Below are 23,814 nucleotides of genomic sequence, written 5' to 3'. Positions count from 1 at the left end.
ATTCTTGAGGGCTATCTGTAGGCAAGCTGCTGAAGAATCAGGGCAAGAAATCACTGTGCTTTTCCTTACTCCCTCTGGTAGAACCATGCTTTCAGTGCTCAGAAAGGATTTCCAGATTAGTCTCTTCTAGAAGGCAACCCTTCTTAACACACCCACATATTTAGTACTGTCTAGCTTACCTTTGCTCACTTTGAGGCCTGATCTGACTAAAGGACTGTGAGGAGAAGGTCTTCAGTGAATGAAATCAGGGAGTTGTGGCTGAAGTCTGGCCACTCCCATCTTACTCACACAACACCTCTTATTTCTGGCTTTGGTGGGCTATTTGTGGGTAGGAGGCCACAGAAACTGGTTTGTGTTGTGGTGCAGAGAAACTTGCTGGCAGAAATTCTGTCTTAAAGAACAAATAGAAAAACATTGTTTCTAAGAGGTAAGATGAATGAGACTCCCCAGAAACAAAGAACTTCTTAACATCGGTCTTAGTCTTTAAAAAAGAATGCCTTGGAGAGCAATGCCTCTGATTTGCTCCTTCCTTCCACGCTACTGCTTTTATCATAAACAAGAGAAACATTTTTACACCTGACATCACCACTCTTTCTTTTGAGCCCATTATCTTTACTAATGGTAAGTTCAAAGAAATAAAATTTTGCTTCCAAAAGTAAATTAGATATGTAACATTTTCATAAATTAGCACTTGAATAACAAATGAACACTGTACTTTCACTGCCCTTGGCATTGCTTTGTGATTTTTTTCAAAGCTCTTAACATGGCATTCTTTGTGTGATATCTTGCAAAAATTCTCAGGAAAAGTACCAGGTTTACACATCTATCAATTAAACAAGCTGTATTCAGGGAGGTAGTTGCTGAGCATTTGCTAACAGGTAATGAGGAATTCTGTAAGATGGTTGGCAACTAAGGCAGTGAGAAAGCAGGGAAAACAGTGTTTGTACAAAGTTTAGTGCATACTGAAAACCTCACAGACATCCTGCTGTTTACCTACATTTTTCCTCCCTGTGTCTGTCATGACCAATTAGTTTCATGTCCCTTGGGTAATATCATGCTAATTAAATATTAGAAACCATGGGGAAAAGTGGCAAGAGGTTTGTTTTTCTTTTTGCTGTGCAGTTTAACAGTAAGTGACCAGCACCAACCTTCCAATATAATATACAAACTGTAGGATTTCCTTGTGACATTCCCAAGCATAAATCCTAATGTGCTATGCAAATATGTAAAAGTTCAGTAAAATTCAATGAATGATAGCACAACTAAATGCTTACAAGCAGCACTAAAAAGGGAAGAATGCAATTCAAAATTAAGGAAGTTTCTTCAAAGAGCTAGGAGACAATTTGTAACTAAACAGTTTTATTGAGTTTTTTTTTCCAAAATAAAAAACACAAAATAACCACCAAGATTAAAGGCCATAGACAGCATTAACCAAATGAACCAGCCACTTGGTTATAGTAGCTGATAACTAGAATAACTGGATATTATTGCATATACCTCAGGTTCATTTATATATCCATTACAGTTTGGCAAGATTACAATCATACAGTAGCTTTGGTTGTGTAAAACCTAGTAGCAATACTTACTTAAAATGTGACTGGTTAACATTTTATGACAACAGCTATTTATCTCAGTCTTGACACATCTTCTCTCATTCCATGTTCTTGTTCACCTTGTCACTGACCAAGAATTAAGGAGACATATTTGCAACCACCATTTATAGCCCTTCTTTATCACCATGCGGTGACAAATCTCAGAGGGGTAGGAATCTCTCACTTGCTTTCCTCACAAAGGTTTGTAGAGCAGCCTCTCCTCCTGTGCTGGGTGGCTCCTACCATCCTGTGGTAGCCTCAGCTCAGCAGGAGTCCATGCAGAATGCAAATATGTCGAGGTGTTTATGGCTTTCAGGCCAAAGCCTTTCCTGACCTACAGTTCTGGGGGGTGACTGTACTGCCTTGCCTTTGGATACAGAGAAAAAACCACAAACAAACAAACAGCTTTTCACATTGGTGTGCTGAGCTGCCAGCACAGAACAGGATTAACAAACCTAATACACAATACTACCTTGGTTACAGAGTTGTGCCTGAGACACTGCACAGGATTGCATGTGTATGTTCTACAGTCTATGTATTTGAGTTTTGGTCTTTTAAAAAATGTTCTCATCCTTATGCAATCTAGTGTAACACTGCAGCTTTAGAGTAATGGTTGATAAAAAGTCATAAACACACAGGCTATTTGGAAACACTGGAAGCTTTTTCTTGTCTTGCACCACTTGTGCAGAACTCCTGCCTTACCATGAGTTTGCCCCCAGCATTCTGGGAACATCTACTTCCAGGGGAAATATATCACCTACTTAAAAATAACCTAAAACTGAGTTCTACTTGGGAAAAGCTACAAAAGAATTTGGATCAAACTGAAGTAATCTTCTGTGTGAAGACCCTTCTTCACTTACAAAATGCTGGAACACTAGATAACATCTACTTGTTTTTGCAGCCCTTTCATTTGCTTGCACTGAAGCAAAAAGGAATTCAGCATGAGGAACGGCTGCTGCATGGTGAAGATCCTGCAGAACAAGGTAACTGCCATGCAGTAATTCAAATGCAAGCAGTGAAACTGCTTTTTGCATTCAGATCCATACTTGTATAAGGATATAAATTAATAAGCCCTTCTAAATGATTTTAGAAATATCCTCTTTGATCTAGACATATAAAACCTCTGAATACTTAGAATCACTAGATTTCACATGGCCCACGTAGTCATAATTATTTGCACTTACATGGCAAATATTAGAAATACATTTGCCTGCAGTTGAACAGGTAATTATGCTGTCTATTATTCAGCTGAGCAAAGATCAAGCACTCTACATCTTGCAGTTATTGGATCTTATTCTAACCCTTTGCTTTAGAAAGGGGAAATAACCATCTAATTATATTACCAGTGCACAGTACTTAGTTTGAAAAAGACAACCTATAGTAGGCAACTAGATTTTTTTCCTAAGATGACTTTTTATGAGATACTCTAAAAGCAGTCTCTTATGACTGAAGATTGTCTATTTCACTGTACTCGCATAGTAAAAATAGTTAAAATCTAATTACAAAGCTGCTACATGATTATTTTGTGTCTGTAAAATAAAACGGTATCCAGAATTTTATCTGACCAAAATACACCAGACAGTATAAAAATATTTCCCAACTGGAGATTGAAACATTAATGCTGGATTTGGGTTTTTTTGTATAAAAAGTAATGTAATAATGGTTGACATTTATCTGCTTACCAGTCAAAAAATATACAGATGACTTCAAGGAGCTGTTCCAGGCTCATTTTGAGTGAGCTTGTGCTTTTGACCCTAGCAGTAATAAATGCACACGTGGAACACAGTTTCCCGAAAACCTGAACTACATCTTATTTCTAACAATAAGACTAATTTCTGGCTATGGATTTCCACTTATTTGCTTTGTTCAGGCAACTACAGCAGAGGAATTCCAGAAGCACCACTTCCGCTTTGAATGATGTTTGTTCAGTGCAACATCTTCCTTTTCTCTCTCCTTTTTAACTCGCTGGTAGTGATCTTCTTCCTTTAAATACCACACAGGCGGCCACCGATGCCTCTCAAAATATTCTTGATTATCTGATTGAAAAGAAACAATGAAAGAAATCCCCAAAGACGCCAGTAAGATACACAAATCCCAGAAATGTCTTGCAAAAAGCTATGCAGCTAATAATTTATCCACTCTCTATGCTGGCTTGCTTATCAAGGATTCACCCAGTTTCCTCAAACGCCTTAAGTGTGAAAAGACTTTGAAAGTGGTTACACACAAGAGACATTAATCCACCAAAAACTATAAAAAAAGCAAGGCCTTTACAGAGTGTATTTTTCATTGCAGAGCCTGAAAAGAGCTCTGTTCCTTTTAGCATCACTGAATTAGGTAAAGAACATGATGCTTGCCCAGCAATCAGGCTAATGATTATGACCTTTCTTTGCAGGTAAGAATTTATGAATGCTGTTCAAGATAGCACAGAGGTTCAGTCTCCTAGCTTAGCTACGTGAGCTCATCTTTGTCTTTATGTTTAATCAGCTGGGTGGGGAGAAAGAAGGGAAAACCTGATGAAAACGGAGGGGGGGAAGTTGCCCGTACCTGAAGATTTAGCTTTGATTTCCTTGCGGAATTTGGAGCAAACACTGTTGTAATTGGTGCAGATGTAGTGCAAGCACCAAGCTGCCAGCTGGTTAGCATTGTGAAACTGTGAAGAAAAACAAAGAGCTTATTCCATTTCCTGGGGTTATCATTCATTTTGTAGCCCCTATTAACAGCTAAAGCTAGAATGGTCCCAGCAGATGGTACCTGGCCGTACTCTCCCCCAAGTGTTCATTCTGACTGCCTGCTCTGATCTCGGGTTATAAACACATCATAGTGGGGTAGGTACTGGCCACATGGGATATTCTAACAGTAGTTAGAGATATTGCTTCTGTCTTTAACCAGGAGAAGGAAAAAAAGAAAAATTGCCCTTCTTACAATCAAAATGAAGTGAAACGAGCTGCTTTCTCTTGGGAGGGGTTCAGTTCTGGTTTTGAAGCAGGATTACAGGTACTGCAGAGAGGCCTTTGTAAACAGCTGCAGGAAATCTTGCATGGTGGCCAGCTTGTGCAGTGTTTTAGTGCTACCTCAAGCCAAGCTGCAGCTGACTCATTGTTAGTGTGAAATCAAGAATAATAAAATGTTTAGCTTGTTCTACTGTATCTGGGAGTCCTCTGCATTTTGGGAAACAGATGTGTGCAGTTTAACTGTGAGCTGGGGGCACTCTCTTTTAATTACTTACGGGACTCAAGAAATACTGAGATGCATTTGGACATAAAGAGGATTTGCACATACTCTGAATTATCAGACGATTGACTCTGAGTAGCCAGTTAAGTATTCAAAAAATGTTATATTTAGACCTGTACTGCAAAGACATTCCAAGAACTGAAGTGAAAGAAATGCAAGAATCAATCACCATTACAAAGCTGAACAGCTTCATTACATTGCTTTCCATGTTACTGAACCATGGTCATGAGAACACGGAGCTTGGAAGTTCCACAATCAAGACAAACCAAAATATATATTTGAAAGACAACTCCTCTGAGGTTACTTAAAAGGATATTTTACCTTTGAACTAATGGAAAACCTTCTTTAAAATAGAAGATAAAACTAAGTTTTATCATCAGTCTTCCTCAGAACTGCAGACTTTGAGCCACTTAGAAGCAATGCTCAGCACCAGTAAGGAGCTAAAAGCAAGTCCTGCAGCTGACCAGAATATCTTCAGAAGGCTGTGTATACTGACCTGTGCCAGTTCCAAATAGGAGAGGACTTCTCCATCTATAGCAATGCCACTCATGGAGGCCTTGGTCAGCTCTTGCACTGCATGCTGCTCTGTGAGGGGAGAAAACTCATCACTCACAGGGGAAACAGTCACACTGCAAGGTCACAGCATCTACAGGTAACAAAGAACCAAGGCAGCATGTTCTCCCTCCTCCTGGTGTTAACCAGCATTGGGCAGGGGTCATATTCACACAGATAACCGTAGCAACCTCACATTTGGGGGAAGTCAAATTCTGACCCTTAGAGCTGTGGCTGAAGATGTGGTTCATAACCACTTAGAGAAGGACAAGGGTCAGCAGCCACTAGTCCTCTCTGGCATGGGTACAATATTCAGTATAAATGAGAAATATGGATCAGCTGTCTCCTTTGGGTCATACAAAGTTTTTAAGCAACAGTGCACTTGCCACTGAACTGTGGATTTGTTAATGAGTATACACACAGCAGTGATAGAGAAAAGGTCACTTCAGGCCCTATTTAGGTTTTCAGATCACTTGTTCCTAGAGATTCAGATGAAGACTGACCAGCACCCCCAACAATCACCTAAGTTCAAGATTCTCCTCAACCCTTTCCCAGAACCATTTCCTATAATCTTAAAAGTCTGAGTGTTTTTTGAGAAACATTGTCAGGTGGTTTGATTCTACTGGGTTCAGTTGTCGGCAGTAGCCTTTGGACTCAAAATTATTTCACCAAAAATTAAACAGAATGAAATATTCTTAATACTGTAAGGATGTTTACACTGCAATTACGTTAAAAATACCCAAAACTTCAGCTAAAATGTGCATATAAAATCAGGCAATAAAGATTTGGTCTGTCCGAACCAGTAAAGACAAGAGACACAGTCCTGATGCACAACTGAAGGAGAGCCAGGGTTTGGTATGCGAGAATATTTTGCCTAAATGCAGTCCTGTAGGTAGGTGTAGCTTTATTTCATCTGTCCCTGAGTTTTGGCCTTGGTCATGTGATCAGAACAATGCCAAATTACTGAAATAGAGAGAAACAAACACAACAAAACCCAAACAACCCCAGAGGTCTGGGATGTGTATGGATTTAATTTTTAAACTTTAGTGGTATTCTAACCTGTAATTTTTCTCTAAATATGGGATTAAAAAGGTTTTCTTCCTGAAATGAGAGTTGAATCCCCATGTATATACCAAAATATCAATTCCCATGTAGTGAAAAGGGATCTAGGCAGCATTTCTAAAAACATGATCATCTAGACCAGTTTTGCATTGGCTCAGTTACTTTCTTTGAACAGAAATGTAAAGTAGAGCACTTCATTACGTAATGGAAAACTTGTAGTCCTTCCTGTTTTCAGGTAAATTAACAACAACAAAATGGATATTACAATCCACAGACATTATCCTCAATGCTAAAGTTTACTCTTTCTGTTTTTAAAGCATAGAAAACTTCAGTGGTCTGAGCTGGTTTAGCACAAAACTAAAAAAGGCAGGAGAAAGGCAAATACATTTCTCTGTGTAAAAATATCAATTTGCATTAAAATATCCCTCTCAGAAAAAAAATAATTATTTTCTCTGACACTTGAGAAAATCTTATGTGTTCCAAAAAACCATTAAAGCACATTTCAGCTGTTGCAAAAAACACTGCATCAGACAAGGCCACAAATTCTTACCTGCTAGAGCAATCAGGTGAGGAAGGCAAAACCTATTTGCCAATGCAATTAACTCAAGTGTGTCCAGTTCCTGACTGGAGGACAGTTGCTTGGTATACAAGTAATCTAAAACTGCTTGCATGGATGTCTTGTTTATGTTGGGAAGAACTACCTGGAAAAGATATTTAAGAAAAAAGTTTCTAATCATTAAGGGACTTTCATACAGCAGCTATATTTCACTTCTCTCACTTTGCTGGACTGTCTCTTTTTCTCTTCAAGTTATTTCAGAAATGCAGGGAAAACATTTTCCAAAACAGAACCAACAGGTAAGCATTGCTCCAGAGTCAGATCCTTTGCCAGGTTATATCCAAGCTGGAATTGGATCCACATCAAACAGGGAATCTGTTCAATGCTCTCTAGCCTGCAAATGGACAGCTACACATAAAAGTCACTGAGCACTTCCCACGCCAAACCTCCCTTGGTGGACTCCTTGAGGAATGCAATCTATCTGCTCCTGGCAAGGAAAACTCTGTGGATTCTGAGAATAGCAGAAAACAAAGGATAACAATAAAACCACCCTCCTCAGTCTTTTGGTAAATAACCAAATTATCCAGGTAAACAAGGCTGGGAAGGAACCGAGAACTGAAGAAATGAGGAAAAAGAAATGTAAGCCCTTTTTGCCTCACACATGTAATGAGTGTAACGAGCATGGAATTAAGCTACCAAGACTAGGACAAGAACTGCCTAATTTCTCATGCTAAAGCATGAACCTTTCATGCTCATCAGCCACTCTGGGAAGCAGCTCAGTTCTCCAAGTGAGAGCAGCTAGCTGTGAGACTCATTCATTATTGATATATTTTTGTTAATGCAGAGAACTGTAAATTTAATGAGTGAGTTTATAAAATTTGCCCCAAATACAGAAAAGGTAATATGTAAAAGTAGATAGTTTTATTCTTTGCAAACCATTCAATTCATATCTACCTATATTTTAAAACTTCCAAAAGCATTACTGAATGCTTTAAACTCTACAAAATGGAAGCTAAATATTTTAAATTGGAAAGAATTGGAAAGATGAGCGAAGACTGTTAAGCTAATCATTAAAAATAGGCCGGTAGAAAATAAATGCACATTCTTCATTGCCAAATGCTGCTCACTAGAATCAAACTATGTATTTTTAATGAACCACTTGTTGAGTATGCCTCTGGGAAAGGAATTATGTTTACAGCTGTATTAGAAGAAGCCAGAAAAATCTAAGTAGAAAAATATCTATCAGAATATTAAATACAAAAAATGTGAACACTTCATATGAGCATATGAGTATAGAAAGCAACAAGAAAACCAAAACAATAAAAAGCCTAGATATGGATAAAGCACAAGAAAAAATATTAGCAGAGTGTTTGGAATTTGAAAAACAGACCATGAAGGCACATAAAAATACAAGGCTTATTCTGCAAAATCTTATTCAAAGTATTGAGATCTTTTAAACTGTATTGCATACCTGCTTTACTCCAAGGACAAGATAATGCATTGCAGAATCTGTGCTGAGTTGCTACTGAAGTTAGTAGAATTTCTCCTAAAGTTAGCTCAGTTTCTACTGTGAAAACAGCTCCCTTTTCTGGTTTAACACTCTATGTTCTTTAACCTTTTTTATCTTTAGTTCCTTTATCAATGCCCCTGCCCCAACTATTCTTTGTAGGGCTTCTGATTGTATAAATATATATTTAAAAAACTTAAAAAATTATTTCAAAGAAATTCACACTTAATTTCTCTCCCTATATTTAATATTTTACAGGACTTTGGGTTTAAACACACACTCCCATGCTGGAGGAAGACTCATGCCTTGGAGAAAGTATGTTGTCTTCTTGGGCAACCTCATTTAATGCCTTAAGAAGAAAAGCATCCCAGGTTTGCAAGGAAGAGTAAATCCCTGATTCTACAGATTGTTGCAACCTTTCAAATAGATGATGTTCCATCACCCTAAACCCATCAGACATTGTAAACAAAACAGACAAAACCAGACAAATACCTCACTCTTGGAGCTTTCAATAAATGATCCTCCAAACATAGCAGACATCCACTCACAGCTGCAGATCAGCAGTGGCTTGTGGGCCTTGATGCTTCCATCATCCAATTTAAATGTCACATCTGCCAAGGGAACAAAGGCACAGCAGTGCTGCAAGTCTGTGCTTCAGGAGTAACCTTGTCTCATGAATGTGCTTCACTTGCATGCTGTTAACCAAGGGCTTCCTTCATTTCCCATGATCTCACCCCAAAAATAACTCTTGTCTTTCAAACAGTTAAATGAAAAACCTCACTTGTAAAGGGGGATACTGGATGTTCAACATTTTTGAGAATTGTGTCGCTTATTTAAAAGCTGTGAGTAGATTTTGTGAAATGAAACTACAGAATCCCAGGTTGGAACAGTTGGCCTGAGTAACACTACAATTTTGGGGTCATCCCTCCTCTCAGAACAATGTAAGCTGTCACAGTTTTTGAAGGCTATGAAGTGACAGTAACATGGATGAGAAAGAAAGTAGTGCTCTTCCTGCTTAAGCAGGTATTTACTCACCAGAAAATGTCCCTTTGCAAAGGCACTCTTTTATCCGATTAGCTTTTCTGACATGAAATGCTTTAGTAATCTCTTGATTCATGAAGGCTTCTTTATTCATAATATTCTCCACCATCATTCGCAAGTCAAATACTTCCAAGATTTCAGCAATCTGAGCCAGTCTGGTGAGGTCTTTTTCATTTTCATCCAGTTGGCCTGTGTATAAAAACTGCAAAACAGTTTTAAAAGGTCCGGCCTGCACAGACGAATCCATTTTTACCACAGTTACAGGAGACGTCCGCTTTGAGACAGGATTCACTTGCATTTCCTTATTCACACTAACAAACCCCTTACCCCAGGATGCCAGAGATCTTGCTGCAGAGTTTGTTTCACCAGATTCAGGTTCTAGAGTGTTTAAAGAGTCACTCGTTTCTGGGGGAAATTTAACATCAGGAGATTTCAAGGATGCCTCATCACTGTCACTGTTTGTCTCAAGGTGACTTGTCAGAACATCCTTATTTGTATTTTCTTTATTACACTGTGTTTCATCCAAGTTGGGACTTTCCTCACATTCCATTAAGAAAAGGTCATAAAACTTTGAAGAGGAGGTAGCTAGGTAAATCTTGTGAGCAAAAATGCAGTCCTGCTCCTGGAGAACAAACATGACATCTGCACACAGCGGGCTGTCCAATAAATATCCAGCTTCATTCATGCTCGGCACGGGACACTCGGGAATTTTGATAACCGGAGGAGGGGCTTTTGGAGGTAGAAATGGAGCCTGAAGCAAAGGTTTTTGGACCTTCTTCAAATGAGATTTCCAGAACTGCAGGTGTCTTCTGGAGATCAGGGCAGCTCTGATTGCATTGTCAAACACATCTTTAATCCCAAACTGGTCAAACACACTGGTTTCATAGTATGGTATCCCGAGTTCCTTGGCAACCTCTCTGCCTCTCTCTGGTGGCAAAATGTCTCCCCTTTTTATCGGCCTAGGGTTAAACAAAAAATAAACCTTGTCACACATAATGATCATCACAAAGTTACTCCAGAAAGCATTGAATTTTACCAAATATTCAGCACTAAATCCGACATAACTATCATTCAAATGAAACAAAATATAAAATTAAGCCCACAAAGCCCTTTGGAAATCTACAATCATGACTCCAAAGAGTTTTAGAATAGCACATACTTGTAATTTCATTTAAGTTTGGTGGTGTCTTTGCAATGTTACTAAATATATGTAGAAATCATTTATGCAAAATGGAGCTGCCTCTTTATTAAAGTGAAATTTAGAGTAAAAAAATTTGATAGGATACTTGAGAACTCCCATTATCTAAGAAACCTCCTACCACCCCTTACTACTCAGATATTCTGTCAGAACCTTTCTTTGTATCCATCATTTAAACACAAATGGAAACTCTCATTACATAAAAATACCAGAAATACAGCTAAATATGAAATGGAAATATTTCTTAAGGTCATGCTTTTTAAAGAAAATCACAGTAGTCTAAAACAAAAGAGTAACTGAACACACACTGCAAGAGATAGGCTTGTTTTGGCTATAGAAGCATTATGTGGGAATGCATGATTTCCAGAACAGCTCCAGTACATGATGCAGGGTAAACAAACCAGTAAAAAGTCTGGGCTAGGATCCATGCTCCCAGCAAAAAAATCACCTCCCCAGAAGACACGACCCAAGAGTGTGTTCTGTGAGCACACCATATTGGGCAGACACGAGCTGGCACAGACAGAACACGCCCCAGACAACAGCTTGTGAGTGCCAGCTAATAAATAACCAGTTCAGGTGGCACAAGTGTGCTAGACACGCAGAGTTCTGACTCAAACTTACTAATGGTGAAATCAGGGAGGAGGATTAGGGCAGAAGAAGAGTTTTGAAAAAAGACCATTTCCTTTTAAAGAGTCAACCAAAAAGCCTGCTCCACCCTCACAATGAAGAAATGTTTAATACATAAATAAACCTATGAAAATCATATTGCTAAGTCAAGAGTTTGACTGCAATGCAATGCAAAGTTTTCTAAGGGCCCACAAAATATTAATTCAATCTCTTTATGGAAATTTGTTACAATACAGTCATCAATTACACAATCATGGATATTATTTCCATGAATCTGATCTCATTCAAATTCCCATCAAAGGAATAAATTAGAAACAAGCCAGTTATTACGGGACTGTTGTGGCCAAATATGTGAATGGTTGTATTTTGTATCTGGGAAAAACAAAGCTTCTCTAGAATGACCCCCAAACTCTCTTTTAATCTCAGAACTTAAAAAAAAAAAAAATTAATTTGCAACCATTTTATTTTCTGCTGTGATCCAGGACTACACTTACAAATTAAAAAAAAATGAGAATTAAGAAAATTCAAGTAGAATCTGTCAGTTTAGAACAGTGACAATAGTGACAAGACAGGACACGATACATATATTCAGACAGAGAAAGTTACATAAGAAAACTTTCAATAATCATTACCATCTCTATCTTACTGTAGTGTTCTGTCACCCAAGCACACTTAAATGTCCAATGCAAAAATATTGTGGGAAACTTAATAACTGGTTGTGTTAAAGAACTAACCAACTCAGACAAGAGAATTAGAAAAAGAAGAAAGCACATATATTTTCATTGTACAAAAGAAAAGGAAACTAGGCTTTCCAATTTCTCTTTTGAAAGTGTTGTACCTGATTACCAAGATTTTTTTTTAATTCTTATTTTTGTTTAAACTTTACCTTGCCAAAGGCCGTCTGGCTCTGTTAACAGCCTCGAGATCTGCATAGCGGAGATCCAGCTGGCAGCCCACCAGAATGACAGGTGTGCGAGGACAGAAGTGCTTGATTTCTTGATACCACATTGTTTTCACATGATTCAGGGAATTAGGATTAGCAATTGAAAAGCACAGAACAACAACATCGGATCTAGGAAGGCAACAAGAAAATACCCAATGAAAACCTCACGAATGATTTTCTCTGCAGTTTCACCTATTTCCATCGCTACCCCGCTCTGCTCTTTGACAAATGTGCTGACACCCAATGTCAGAATACATGTTGTTCGTGCAGAGGTCTGAGAGAAGCTACGTATTTCACCACGAAAGCATGGGAGCACAAAGCCACATACCTAGGAAGCACTGCCCCTCTATGCTGAGATGATCCCTGCACGTGTGAGCGGAGCAGTAAGAGGAGAGGTCAGGCTTTCCATTCTCTACTTTTACACAACAGTTACTCACAGGCTGCCATTGCTCCAGATGTAATTCTGCTGACTGGATGCCTAAATTGCAGTTCAAATGTCATTGGTGCTTAGGAATTAGGGAGGAGCTGTGCAAAACTTCAGAACAGCCACACAGGCAGACACAGATCACTCCTGAACTTGTCTTGGAGAAATACCTTTACTGCACTGTTTGAAGTACTGAGGTGGTCACCTTTGCAATGTGCTTTGCACAGCAATTCTCTAATGTCTTTAATAAATAACCTGTTAGAAGGGCAAACTACTGCAGAATGACCACTTCTACAATATCAGCAAAAATAAACATTACGGTGAAAATAGGTCAGTAAAGTGCAGAATAGGACAGCGGCTTAAATTAGAGTAAGCATGACAATATTTGCAGGCTTTTAAAGATTTCTAAGAAAACAGGAACTACTTCACTAAATAAACTTGCTTTATAAATTCTAGTATGAGGATTAATGTTGACAGCTCATCCACTGAACCACTGCCTAACTCTTGTCAGAGCTGCACCCAAAGGCAGAGAAATGATTGAATACTTGTCTCAGGGCATACCTAACTAGGGGCAATTTCATTATTTATAAACAAGCAGTTCTCAAGCTCTTGGGTCTCTTATAGGAAAAAAAAAAAAGAAAATAAGAAAAAAAAGTTGAATTGAAACTCTTGAGAAAAATTGAGGAGAAGGGACATTTTGAGGAGGCAACTTACTGCTACAGAATTGTCAGCAGGATGAGCTCAGCAATACCATCTCTATCTCAGTTCTATTATTCTTTAATTTAGCACCAATGTGTTGTATCTGCAGTTTGTGTCATGTATAGAGCAGCAGCAGCAGTGAATCTTAACATTCACCTTTTAAATAATGAAATACCTCCTCAGTAGTGCTGCTTTCTACATTTCACTGAAGGCATAGATATATCCAGCTATTTCTAAAGATAGCTGCACACAATACAGGGACCGCTGTGAGCATCAATTTAATGCAAGAGAAATGCTCCTGCTCCAAATTTCTATCTTACATAAACTGCAACACATCTGTCATACCTAGGAACAAGGCCTTTTCAAACTGGATAGTTACCTAGTAAATAATGAAGGGCTAAGCAGCCAACACAATGGTCTGCTGCATAGCTGAGGCAAACATGCTTTAAACTCAAACTTGCTCTATTCAAGGTCAGGTAAGAGTAAAACCTAAACCCCAGCAGACATTTGCTTAGCTTCCAGAAAGAGAAATCAGTGCACAGCTAAGATACAGAAAAGTCTGTGTTACATATATTCTAATATGGTCAATTGTTGTTTAATTCAAGGCCATGATGACTGCTGGAGTGGCAAGCGTTGGCTCCTAACTACAACTAAGCATCCTAGAGACAGCCTGCCCAGCGTCCTTCAGAAATTAATACCTAAGCCCAGTTATTGCAGTCACGAGTATCCAACCCTCCTGACTTTACAAGCCACAAGACACACATCACATCTCCCAGAAAACCAAAAGGAAAGAACTCCAGCAGGCCTTCACAGGCAGGACACGCCAGTTCCCCCAGGTGCCCGATGCTGGGCTGGGCACAGTCTGGGCTCCTGGGGGAGCCAGGGGTGAGCTGTGTCCCTGGGCAGGGCAGGCCCAGAGCACCCAGCAGGCTGGCCCAGCACAGCCCTGCATGTGTTACAGCCCTTGCCAAGGGAGTATCACGTTTTTGCCACCATGGTTCTTGAGCAACTCCTCCCCTTTGCAGGGCAACCGTAAAACGGAGCTGGGCAAAGCTGGGTTCTTTTCCCAAAACTCACTGCACTGCACTAACAGGACACTCTCATCTTACTGCCTTCCACATGAAGGGAAAAACAGAAAAAAGAGGTAAAAAATGTGATTTTCATATTCTTTATCCTGTGTTAAAACCTGGACTTCCCCATAAAACAAAGATTCCTGAGAGTTCTGCACTGGATAGAGAGGTATTAATGGTTCTGTGCCATAAACAGGATGGATGAGAAATCCCTGGGTAGTGGCAGAGTTCATACACTGAACCAGGACCACAGCTGGCTCTGCTGGCTCATAAAATACAGCCATTCTATCATAATAAATTAAGTTTTCATTCAAGTCATAAGCACAATTTGCACTCAGTAAAAACTGCAGACAGAAATGTATGAGGAAGATTGACCATCTACATAGAACTGTGAGCATTTGGGGAAACGTGTCCTTTGGAAACTTTAATTAAAGTACCTACAATTCCTGTTAATGTTAATGGCACATTTACAACTTGCTAACACTGCAGTATAAAGTTTGGTTTGACATTTGTTCATAAAAACCAGAACCTGTCAGGTTAAAATAATGCATTAATATTTCCTAAACATTAAAAATTTACCAATGTTATTTTAGTATTCTCAGGGAATGTAAAAGGCTACGATTTTTAAAATAGACCTAATTTATTGCCATTTTTGTGCAGTTACGTTTTGTGTTGGTTACCTGGAGAACAAGAAAGAAGAAAACAGAAGTAAACCCAATTTATCCTTTCTCTCTGCAGCAATGTATTCATAAATACAAGCTGCACTTAATCTAAAAACAAAATTTCATTGCCGTTTCCCAGTAAAGTTCAGGAACAATTCAAGAAACATTTTTATAAACTTGGACACCAAGAAGTGCTTTATAGAATCAAAAAACAGTTTGGGTTGGAATAGACCTTAAAGACCAACACTTTCCACCTCCCTGCCATGGTTTTTCACAAGACCAGGTTGCTCAGAACCCCCTCCAGCCTGGCCTTGAACACTTCCATGAATGGGCAGCCACAGTTTCTCTGTGCAACCTGTGCTGGGGCCTCACCACACCCAGAGTAAAACACTTAATATCTATTTTAAACCTCTTTCAGTTTAAAGCCATTCCCCCTTGCCTTGTCACTACATGCTCTTGCAAAAGGTCCCTCTCCAGCAAATGCTTTAGAACTTCTCCATCACATTCCTCCTGGAGCACCATCCAATGGAGATGGAAAATAGATAAGGCACTGTGTGCATCCACCTTTGTTAAATTCTACAAATGTATAAAAATATATATATTGGAATACTGTTATTTGATACTGAAACATCATGAGAAAGAAAGCATTGTAAATAACTCAGCAAACAGAAATGGGAGCTTGGATATCCAACACACTGTCTTGTAGATTCTGTGGTATATGCTGGAAATGCACAGCTGGTTTATTCTTACATTCTATGTTTTCATAGGTTTATCAGAAAAAAATTGCAAACCATCTATTCTTATTTCAGCTTCTGAACCTACTTAAGCATCACCAAAACCCCCTAATTTCTGGGTGACTTACTCTAGCATGTGATCAATCACCAGTGAAACACTCTGCATCACCAGTGTAAGAAAACAGGTTTCCTTTTGCTCTCTGAGGCTCCAAACAGGGAAGAACACAATGCAGATGTATGGGACTTGGCAGGGGAAAGGGAAGCAGATCCTTTCAGCTGTAGGCAAACCAACCACCACTGCCATGTTTGTCACCTCCTGGCTGACCAGACACCTGCACTGGAATCTCACATTAAGAATAAGAACAGTATAAGAGTACTTAAAATGTTCCCCTCGAAGTCACAGAATTTTGCATTTTTAATGCCAATTATACACATTTGAAGTCAACCCAAGGTGGTCTAAACATAGCTATTAGGAACCCAGAGTGCCAAGAATAATTCTCTGCCTGTTTTTAAGGGTTCTTACCCCCCTGAACGACACTGTTTTAACCTCCAACCTTGGAAAAAATTACCAACGATCAGACAAGAACTAGAAAATACAGTGGTGTGAATTAGGTGATAGACTACTATGTAAGATTGTCACAGGGTGAAAAATTTAGAGGTTTTGGGCTTCTCTGTAGTAAATAGATAAGAGAAAAAAATATCAAAATGGAGGATTGTTGTTGCTCTTTAAACCCTCTTCTCCTTCTTCTACTACTCCATGTTCTGCACTAAATGTTGTTTGGGATGATTGGATAGAGAATTCTGCAGTTCCTGCCCGTGTTACTGAATAATTGGTAGGAAAGTGAAAATAATACAGGTTTTTAGTAACTATTAGTTAAATTATCTTTAAAAGGTTATGTAAATCTTGATAACTAGACTTCTCTCCTGCTTTCTGTGCTCTATGCTGTACCTGGGTCACGCTAGTGGCTCTGTTCCTCTGATAAGACTTAATAAACAACTATCTGGCAGCATTGAAACTCCAGGAGAAGTCTCAGTTCATCTTTGAAACTCCTTGCAAGGACTTTTAGAAAATTCTCTTCCATCAGGAGGGATTTGATTTATGGCACAGTTCGCTGTCAAGCTATGGCCTTCCTTCTATAGGAGATTCCTGTGGGCAAAGAAAGAACCTTACCTTTACCTGGAGAAGCAGCACATCTACCTAATGCAGGTACTACCAAGGCATTCAAGGATATTTTCCCAAACTTGGCTAAGAAGAACTTTTGATGGAAGCTACTACCCCTTTTTAGGGGTAGTCAGGGAATGAAAAGAAACCCTCTAGACAGCCGAATCTCTGGCAGGATTGAGCACATGGTGTGCTGCCACCCTGTGAGCTCCCAGTGTGTGAGTTATGAACTGGATCAGATGTACAGTGAGCATCCAAGCCACTGCCAAAAAGCAGGTGGTACAGCACTGACAAAGACAATTTGACAAGAGCTGTCTCTGCTGTCTTCTTGCACAGTCCTTTAACCCCCTGAAAGGAAAGATTGTGTGGTGCAGCAGCCTGAGTGCAAATACCAGCTCCCAAGTTCCCAAACACAGTAGGTTTGGGAATTAGAGGGCCACCTCAGAATTAATTTGAGAACCTCATTTATGGCTGAGCAAAAACCTGCTACATCTCCATGTCAGCCCAAGTACATTTTGAAGAGAGAGATCAAATCAGTTAGACAACATTTTTCATGCAAGCATCTCAACAAACTGAAAAAAAAATTGTGCAGATAAGCAAGGCTGACATGGGCGTAAGTGGACTCAGATTTTAGTAAACGCAGTTGCAGCCGTCACATGAGATGAGAAAAAATTCATTAAGTAAACATAAAATTACCTCAGGACACAGGATTTATGTGCACACACTCCAAACAGAGGAGAGGCTAGGAAAACTAAAATGCAGGGGGTGCCTGGCAGGTGAAGAACTGAAGATATCCAGGTAAGGCAGGGCAAGACCATGCAGTGCCCTGGATGTGAACAGGAGAATCAATTAGTTCTATACTTCACCTACAGCAGTGAAGCTTCTTAAGTACTGGTGTAATGTGGGAAACTGTCAAAATGCCCTGGAATACATTCAGATGTATTCTGTGAGTAGCATGCAGGTCTATTTCTGTAATGTCATTTTCAGTTGGCAACAACAACAACAAAAATAAAAAAAAGCTACCTTTAAGAAAATTGCCTATATCAAGACTGTGCTTCAAAAGTGGAAAGAATTTTCCCGTATATTCCTTGCAAATAATACGTCATTCTTAAAAGTTAACCATTTTAAAATCTGTTCTGTGTCCTTTGAAGTACTCGTGGGAAAACACTGGTGCTTTTACAGAGGATGACAAAAAACGTTTTGATATCACAAAGAATGATTAAAATAGCTGATTTTGCAGAAGCTTGTAAGAGCTACCCTTGTAGTACAAATGGCTGACCAGCAATAATGCTAAAAAGAATGGCAAAGTTATGTGGAACTATGTAACAAGAGAAAACCAAACAAAAAACTGATTTAAAGGACTGCTTACACAGTGTTGGAATTTGGTTTATTTTGTTGGTGACTACATGAAGTAAATTCACACATAAGTCTGATTCAACATTTACATATGAAGAATTCCAGCTTAGTGCTAAATAGGACCTTGCAGTTGAAACAGACTGCCTGCAAGGTACCCCAGGAATAAGAATTCTATGACAAATAGAATCCTAGACAGTTAATTGAGGCTGTAATACTGAAATATTCTGGGTATCACATGCCTCATTAGGGTTTATATAAGCAGGACATAAAGCCTGAGATCAATGGAGAAGGATGAAAGAAAATGCTGGAGCAAGAGAAGGTACAGGGCCAGCTGGAACACGTCTGATCAACTCAGGGCAAACAGCAAAATACACAATATCATACAAAGGGACTTGTAACATATCAGCTGACTGCTGTCTCCAGACTACAGTCAGAAAACAAAATAATGAGAGATAAATTCACAAAACAATGGAGAAACCAGAAACGCAAGGAAAGGTGGGCATTCCAATCTTATTTTTGGTTATTTTAAGGAGGCAGCTTACAGATGAGAACTACGTGATAACTCTTTACAGAGAACCAACTAACTTTCACCAAAGACACTATAAAAGAATAAATGAAAGAAGAAATCAACAATTTTTTCACTCCTGGCACCATCATCTAAAAATACCCTAGGAACCAATGGTCAATCAGAAAAACACACTGAGTTTAAAAAAGGTAAGAAGAGATTTAGTTAAAGCATCAGCTGAAGCAGCATGTTTAGAAGAAAAAAAATATTTCCAGGTAGCAGAGTGATGTAAGGATGGAACAGGAAAAAAAAATTAGAAGGAAGGTCCAAAGTTAGATGCCAAAATTCATTAAAAGCATAATTCCTTAAAAGTACTGCTGAAGCCAAGGAGGGAAAAACCCAGAGAAGCTGAAAGAATTATAGGATTTGGTTTGCATCCAGTATGGGAGGGGCTTCTGAAGTCAGAGAAGGCACAGATACTGAACATTAAGAGATGCATCTCTTTCTCTGCAGAGAAAATATGGACTTTTATATTTTTTGCTTTCTTTGGGCTATCAGCAAAACCAGCCTCCTTCTCTTTTTAAAGTTAAATTAAACTATCAAGACATGTTAACTGGCAAGTTGATGTTGCAAAGTTATTGAGAACTCAGTTTAAAACAGTGGTAACTGTTTGTGCAGACTGTTTTCCATAGTCTGACATGTTTGAGACTGCGATCCTGAGACCCTTGGAGTGGAAGACAGCACAAGAAATCCACCTAGTACCTATTCCCAAAAAAATAATTCACTAAGGTCAAGATTTTGACAGAAAGTAGCTTCCCAGGCTTATAATTTCCAAAAGGTTTTGATGTTGCCTCGCAGGTTTTCAGTGCAGAGCCCAAATGGTCTCTTTCCACCCAGCCCCTTACTGAGGAAAGCAAGGCAAAATGTGAAATGATGTAAGACCACAAATAACAACTGCCATGTACTTTTTGACTCCTTAAGGAAGGCTTTAAGCATTGGAGGTGTCTTTCTATTATAGATAAATTGCATATACATCGAGCCGAGCATCAGCCCACCGACAGCCATTTGGCACACACCTTTCTAATGAAGGGAGGACTCCTAACAGAAATTCCATAGCAACCTCTTTCTACTCCCAGTATGGAACCACAGTGGGATGCAGAGGGAAAAAATAGATCTGCATTAATTTCAGTGGCTTAAGTGTATAAAGCATTTACTTCCCCATCAGCTGAATGAAAAAGCCTCAAATGTTCATGTAGGTAACAAAACAGTGCATACACACAGCATATCAGAATAAAGTTACTTGAGAAAGCTTTCTCTGTGAACCTCTCTGCTTGTTCCAGTCTTTCTTGAGCCTAAGTCAAAATCAAAAGAGAAAAATCATGACATATATATATATATATATATATATCTTATAAAAATTGGTTTTTACAGTTCTTCATGGTCATACAATGAAGAACCTGAATAGCTTATAAACCACTGTAAAGTAGAAGGGGAGGCTCACAAATTCAGGTGGCTGGAGATGATTTGAAGATACTGCCTATCACTTTTTTTGTGGCAGAAAACACAGCAAAAGGAAGCAGGCAAGGTGAGAGACATCTGAAAATAACTGGATTCCCTATCAGCTGACCCTTTGCTAACAAAGCAGATCACTGTCCTGTGTCTGTTAAGTACCTCTGCTCTAAAGAGATTCCTCTGAGGATCCCTTCCAAGCCAGGACAGTAATGGCTTGCGAGGCACAGGAAATGTGTAAGCTTTCATTCACAAGGCACTTCTGAAACCTCAGACCATCTCTGAAGAAAGGAGAGGAGCTGCTGGCCCAGTCTCAGTTTAAGCACCAGCTGCTCCATGATAGAGGGCACCGATCAAAGTAAAGCAGATCAAGTAACTCCGTGAAGTCACGAACCTCACCCTCATCTCACTGAATCTGACGAATGCAAATACCATTTTACATCAAAGCTACCTTGGTTTTATTCTTGCAGAAATATCATCATCATTGTCCCCTGAGGAAAAAAATCAGAAAGAGGTTGGTGGAAGTCTTCAAATATCAGTGATAAAGCCCTGTTTTCATAGACTTCTTTCAGCAGCATTCAGAGAGTATATTTTTAGGGATTCAATTACATTGAAGTAACTGGTGAAGGGAATTGTGATCACACAGAAGAAGGCGAATGCATGTGTTCCTCTGTGTACATACAATACCCACAAGGCTTACAAAATCCATGCACAACAGAGGAAATACTCTAAACATATTTTAAGAGGCTCTGTCAGCAGTCTCCCAGCAAGACTCATTCACATTTGTAAGTCATGAGGAAAAAGCTGTTTTCTGTCCATGCGGTATGAACAGATTTTGTTTGGTCTACAGCTCATATTTAGGTTACAAGTAAATAAATCATCCTGGCTGGATTAGCTGACAACCCCCATTCATGGTATCGAGAATAAATATTTGATTGGGACTGAATTAACTCTTTGCAGGTTTGTGCTCATACTTACACATACTAGGGCTGCATGTTAAAAAACACAGGATACAGAGGCTATTTATCAAATTAGCCAAACATGCTTACCTGGGGGGGGAGGGGAGGGAGGCTAAAGAAAAGGATGCAAAAAGCAAGAAAACGAAGTGCAAGCCAGCTTCTAGAATTAGTTTGAACGTGATGGTATGTTGACACTCTCATTCAAAACCAGATTGGACAGGAGGATGGAAGACAGTGAATCCTGACAAGTTGAAATGTAAATTAAGATGTTTTCTTGTTTTTACACTTGCCTCCAGAGAAACTGCTACAGAATAACAACTTGGGCTTTAAATGAAGTTCACACCTTATCTGCAGGCTTAGAGAATACAATAGCACCGAGATTATATTGTTATTAAACAAAGAGGTGCCTGGGATCTGGAAATCAATACACTAAATCATAACCAAGACATTATCATTTTACAGCATTTTGGGATGATTGTGCACCAAATGAAACCCTATGGGAGATTATCAATAAATGGCTGATTGGCATCATATACTGCCTAAGGTGAACTGAACAGAATATTCCCAAAACTAAAGCAAACACTTTAGTCTAAGGGGGGGGGAAATGTCATCCTGTAAAACTGCAGCACATATTTCCACAAGTCTCTGCAGCCGCATCCCCCTCACTCCCTTAAGCTGTCAGGAACTGTTTCCCAAAGCTCCCAGAGGAGTGTGATTATTAAACTAAACACCACAGAGCAAAATGCAAGCTGATCTCACTCTCCGTACTCCCATTAAGGGATGGCAGTAGAAACATTAACTATTCCATCCCCAGTGGCATTTAAATGTTTCTCTCAGTCACACAAAAATAATGGAAAAAAGATTCCTTTTCTCATTCTCCTTTCAGGTTTCTACCTGTGAAAAATAAAGAGTTGGGAAGGATTTATCTGTGCTGCAAGTACTATTAACTGTTCACCCTGTCATCTATAGCATAATTTATTTATGTAACATTTTCTAAAACTGTATGGAGCAAACTTTCCCAACGAGCAGCAGGTGAGTTAATGACTTGCTGGTTCTTGTTACACCAGGTTTAGGACAATTAGAGGTCTTGGCTGAATGTTTGCTGGAGTGAGCCTTCCCCTGCATAAGGTGCAGATGCACAGAATTTTTTTAACAGAACCAAAGGATTATATTATTATACAAATCCTTCAGACAACCAAAACACAGGGCAGGTGTAACCTTGAGAAGTTTGGCATAAAATAGGCCTTTCACTGTACTGCAAGATTTGACACAGCTGACTAGACTGTAGCTCAATGTACAGAGGTGATTTAAAATAAATTCCTATAAATATGAACATTCAGCATTGAAAAGCTTTTTAAAAAGCCAACCCAGATAAAATAATAAACAGTCTGCTTGAAATGCAACATTAGCATTTTCAAACAACCCAGATAAAACACTAAACAGTCTGCTTTAAATGCAACATTAGCATTTGCAAAACAACCAAGTACCTAAGCAGTGCTTACAATCACAACATTTTAAAACTGAAATTCTATTTAAAAAGTATTTCTTTAGAGTTTCCTGTTACTTTCTTCATTAATAGACTTGCAGAAAAGCCACTAACAGGAGAGCAGGCTTCCAGAACAGTCTTTTAAAGTTAATTAGGATATAGCAAACCTCGTTCTACACAAGTTCAGTTCTGCTAACATCACAATGAATCACTGTGTTCATATGCTTAATCCTCAAGATCTCAACTTATTCACGTCCTCCTTGGCGTTTGCAGGATTAGAATCTAAGTATGTCGTTTCCTCCCTCTCCCATCCTGGCAGTAAATGTGGGATCAGGGTTCAGAACATGCCTGATTCTGTTCTCCTAATCTCCAGTAATCTTCTCAGTGACACAGTATCTGTTGCAGAATATCGGGAAGCCACATCAAAGTGGAGCAGTGAGTGAAAACATGAAGTTACATCCAAATTTATCAATGCAAGCTCCACATGCTGCCAAAAGGTAAAACAGTATCTATGGACATATTCCAGTAGCAGTAAATATTAAGGTAAATATTACCTTAAAGTCAGCAACTTCTCTCACAAAGCTTATTTACAAATGGTACAGGTCGTGCAGCCCAGATGTGTTGCCACTTCGGCTCCTGACAGAAAATTCCAGGTAATTCATGACTCTGTGAAAACTCAACTAACACAGTGCTATACACAAAGGAGGGTTTGTACAAACATACAGAGTTCTACAGCCTGAAAATTTAATGGGTGGATTCAACCAGCAGAACCCTCTACAGAATTTCTAAGGGGTAGAGAATAGAAAAGACCATCCTCCTTCAAAGTCACTTGTGTCATCAGGCAGCACAGAGAGAAGAAAAACAGCAAGACAGTACATTTTGACCAAATGGAATAGAAAGCTGGGGCTGACACTCTACAAAGGGCATTCCTAGCTGGAA

The 23,814-nt window shown here is 39.1% G+C and overlaps 1 protein-coding gene across 3 annotated transcripts in view; it reads right to left on the bottom strand.

Annotated features, from left to right (window-relative positions):
* Positions 1–1,342: 1,342 nt before the first annotated feature.
* RHOBTB1 (Rho related BTB domain containing 1) overlaps positions 1,343–23,814 on the bottom strand; it is a 52,984-nt gene continuing 30,512 nt past the window's right edge. For all 3 annotated transcript variants that reach the window (XM_069019091.1, XM_069019092.1, XM_069019093.1), the window contains 7 exons: positions 12,253–12,438; positions 9,536–10,500; positions 8,993–9,111; positions 6,988–7,138; positions 5,320–5,408; positions 4,137–4,242; positions 1,343–3,628 (listed from right to left, as the gene is read on the bottom strand). In XM_069019091.1, the coding sequence (XP_068875192.1) occupies positions 3,459–3,628; positions 4,137–4,242; positions 5,320–5,408; positions 6,988–7,138; positions 8,993–9,111; positions 9,536–10,500; positions 12,253–12,438 (1,786 nt within the window). In that variant the 3' untranslated portion in view covers positions 1,343–3,458. The remainder of the gene's footprint in view (positions 3,629–4,136; positions 4,243–5,319; positions 5,409–6,987; positions 7,139–8,992; positions 9,112–9,535; positions 10,501–12,252; positions 12,439–23,814) is intronic.

Source organism: Aphelocoma coerulescens, chromosome 6 (genome assembly GCF_041296385.1).
Source record: "Aphelocoma coerulescens isolate FSJ_1873_10779 chromosome 6, UR_Acoe_1.0, whole genome shotgun sequence".
Lineage (NCBI taxonomy): Eukaryota > Metazoa > Chordata > Aves > Passeriformes > Corvidae > Aphelocoma > Aphelocoma coerulescens.
Note: the sequence above shows the minus strand (reverse complement) of the source record. Positions and strands in the feature narration are given on the sequence as shown.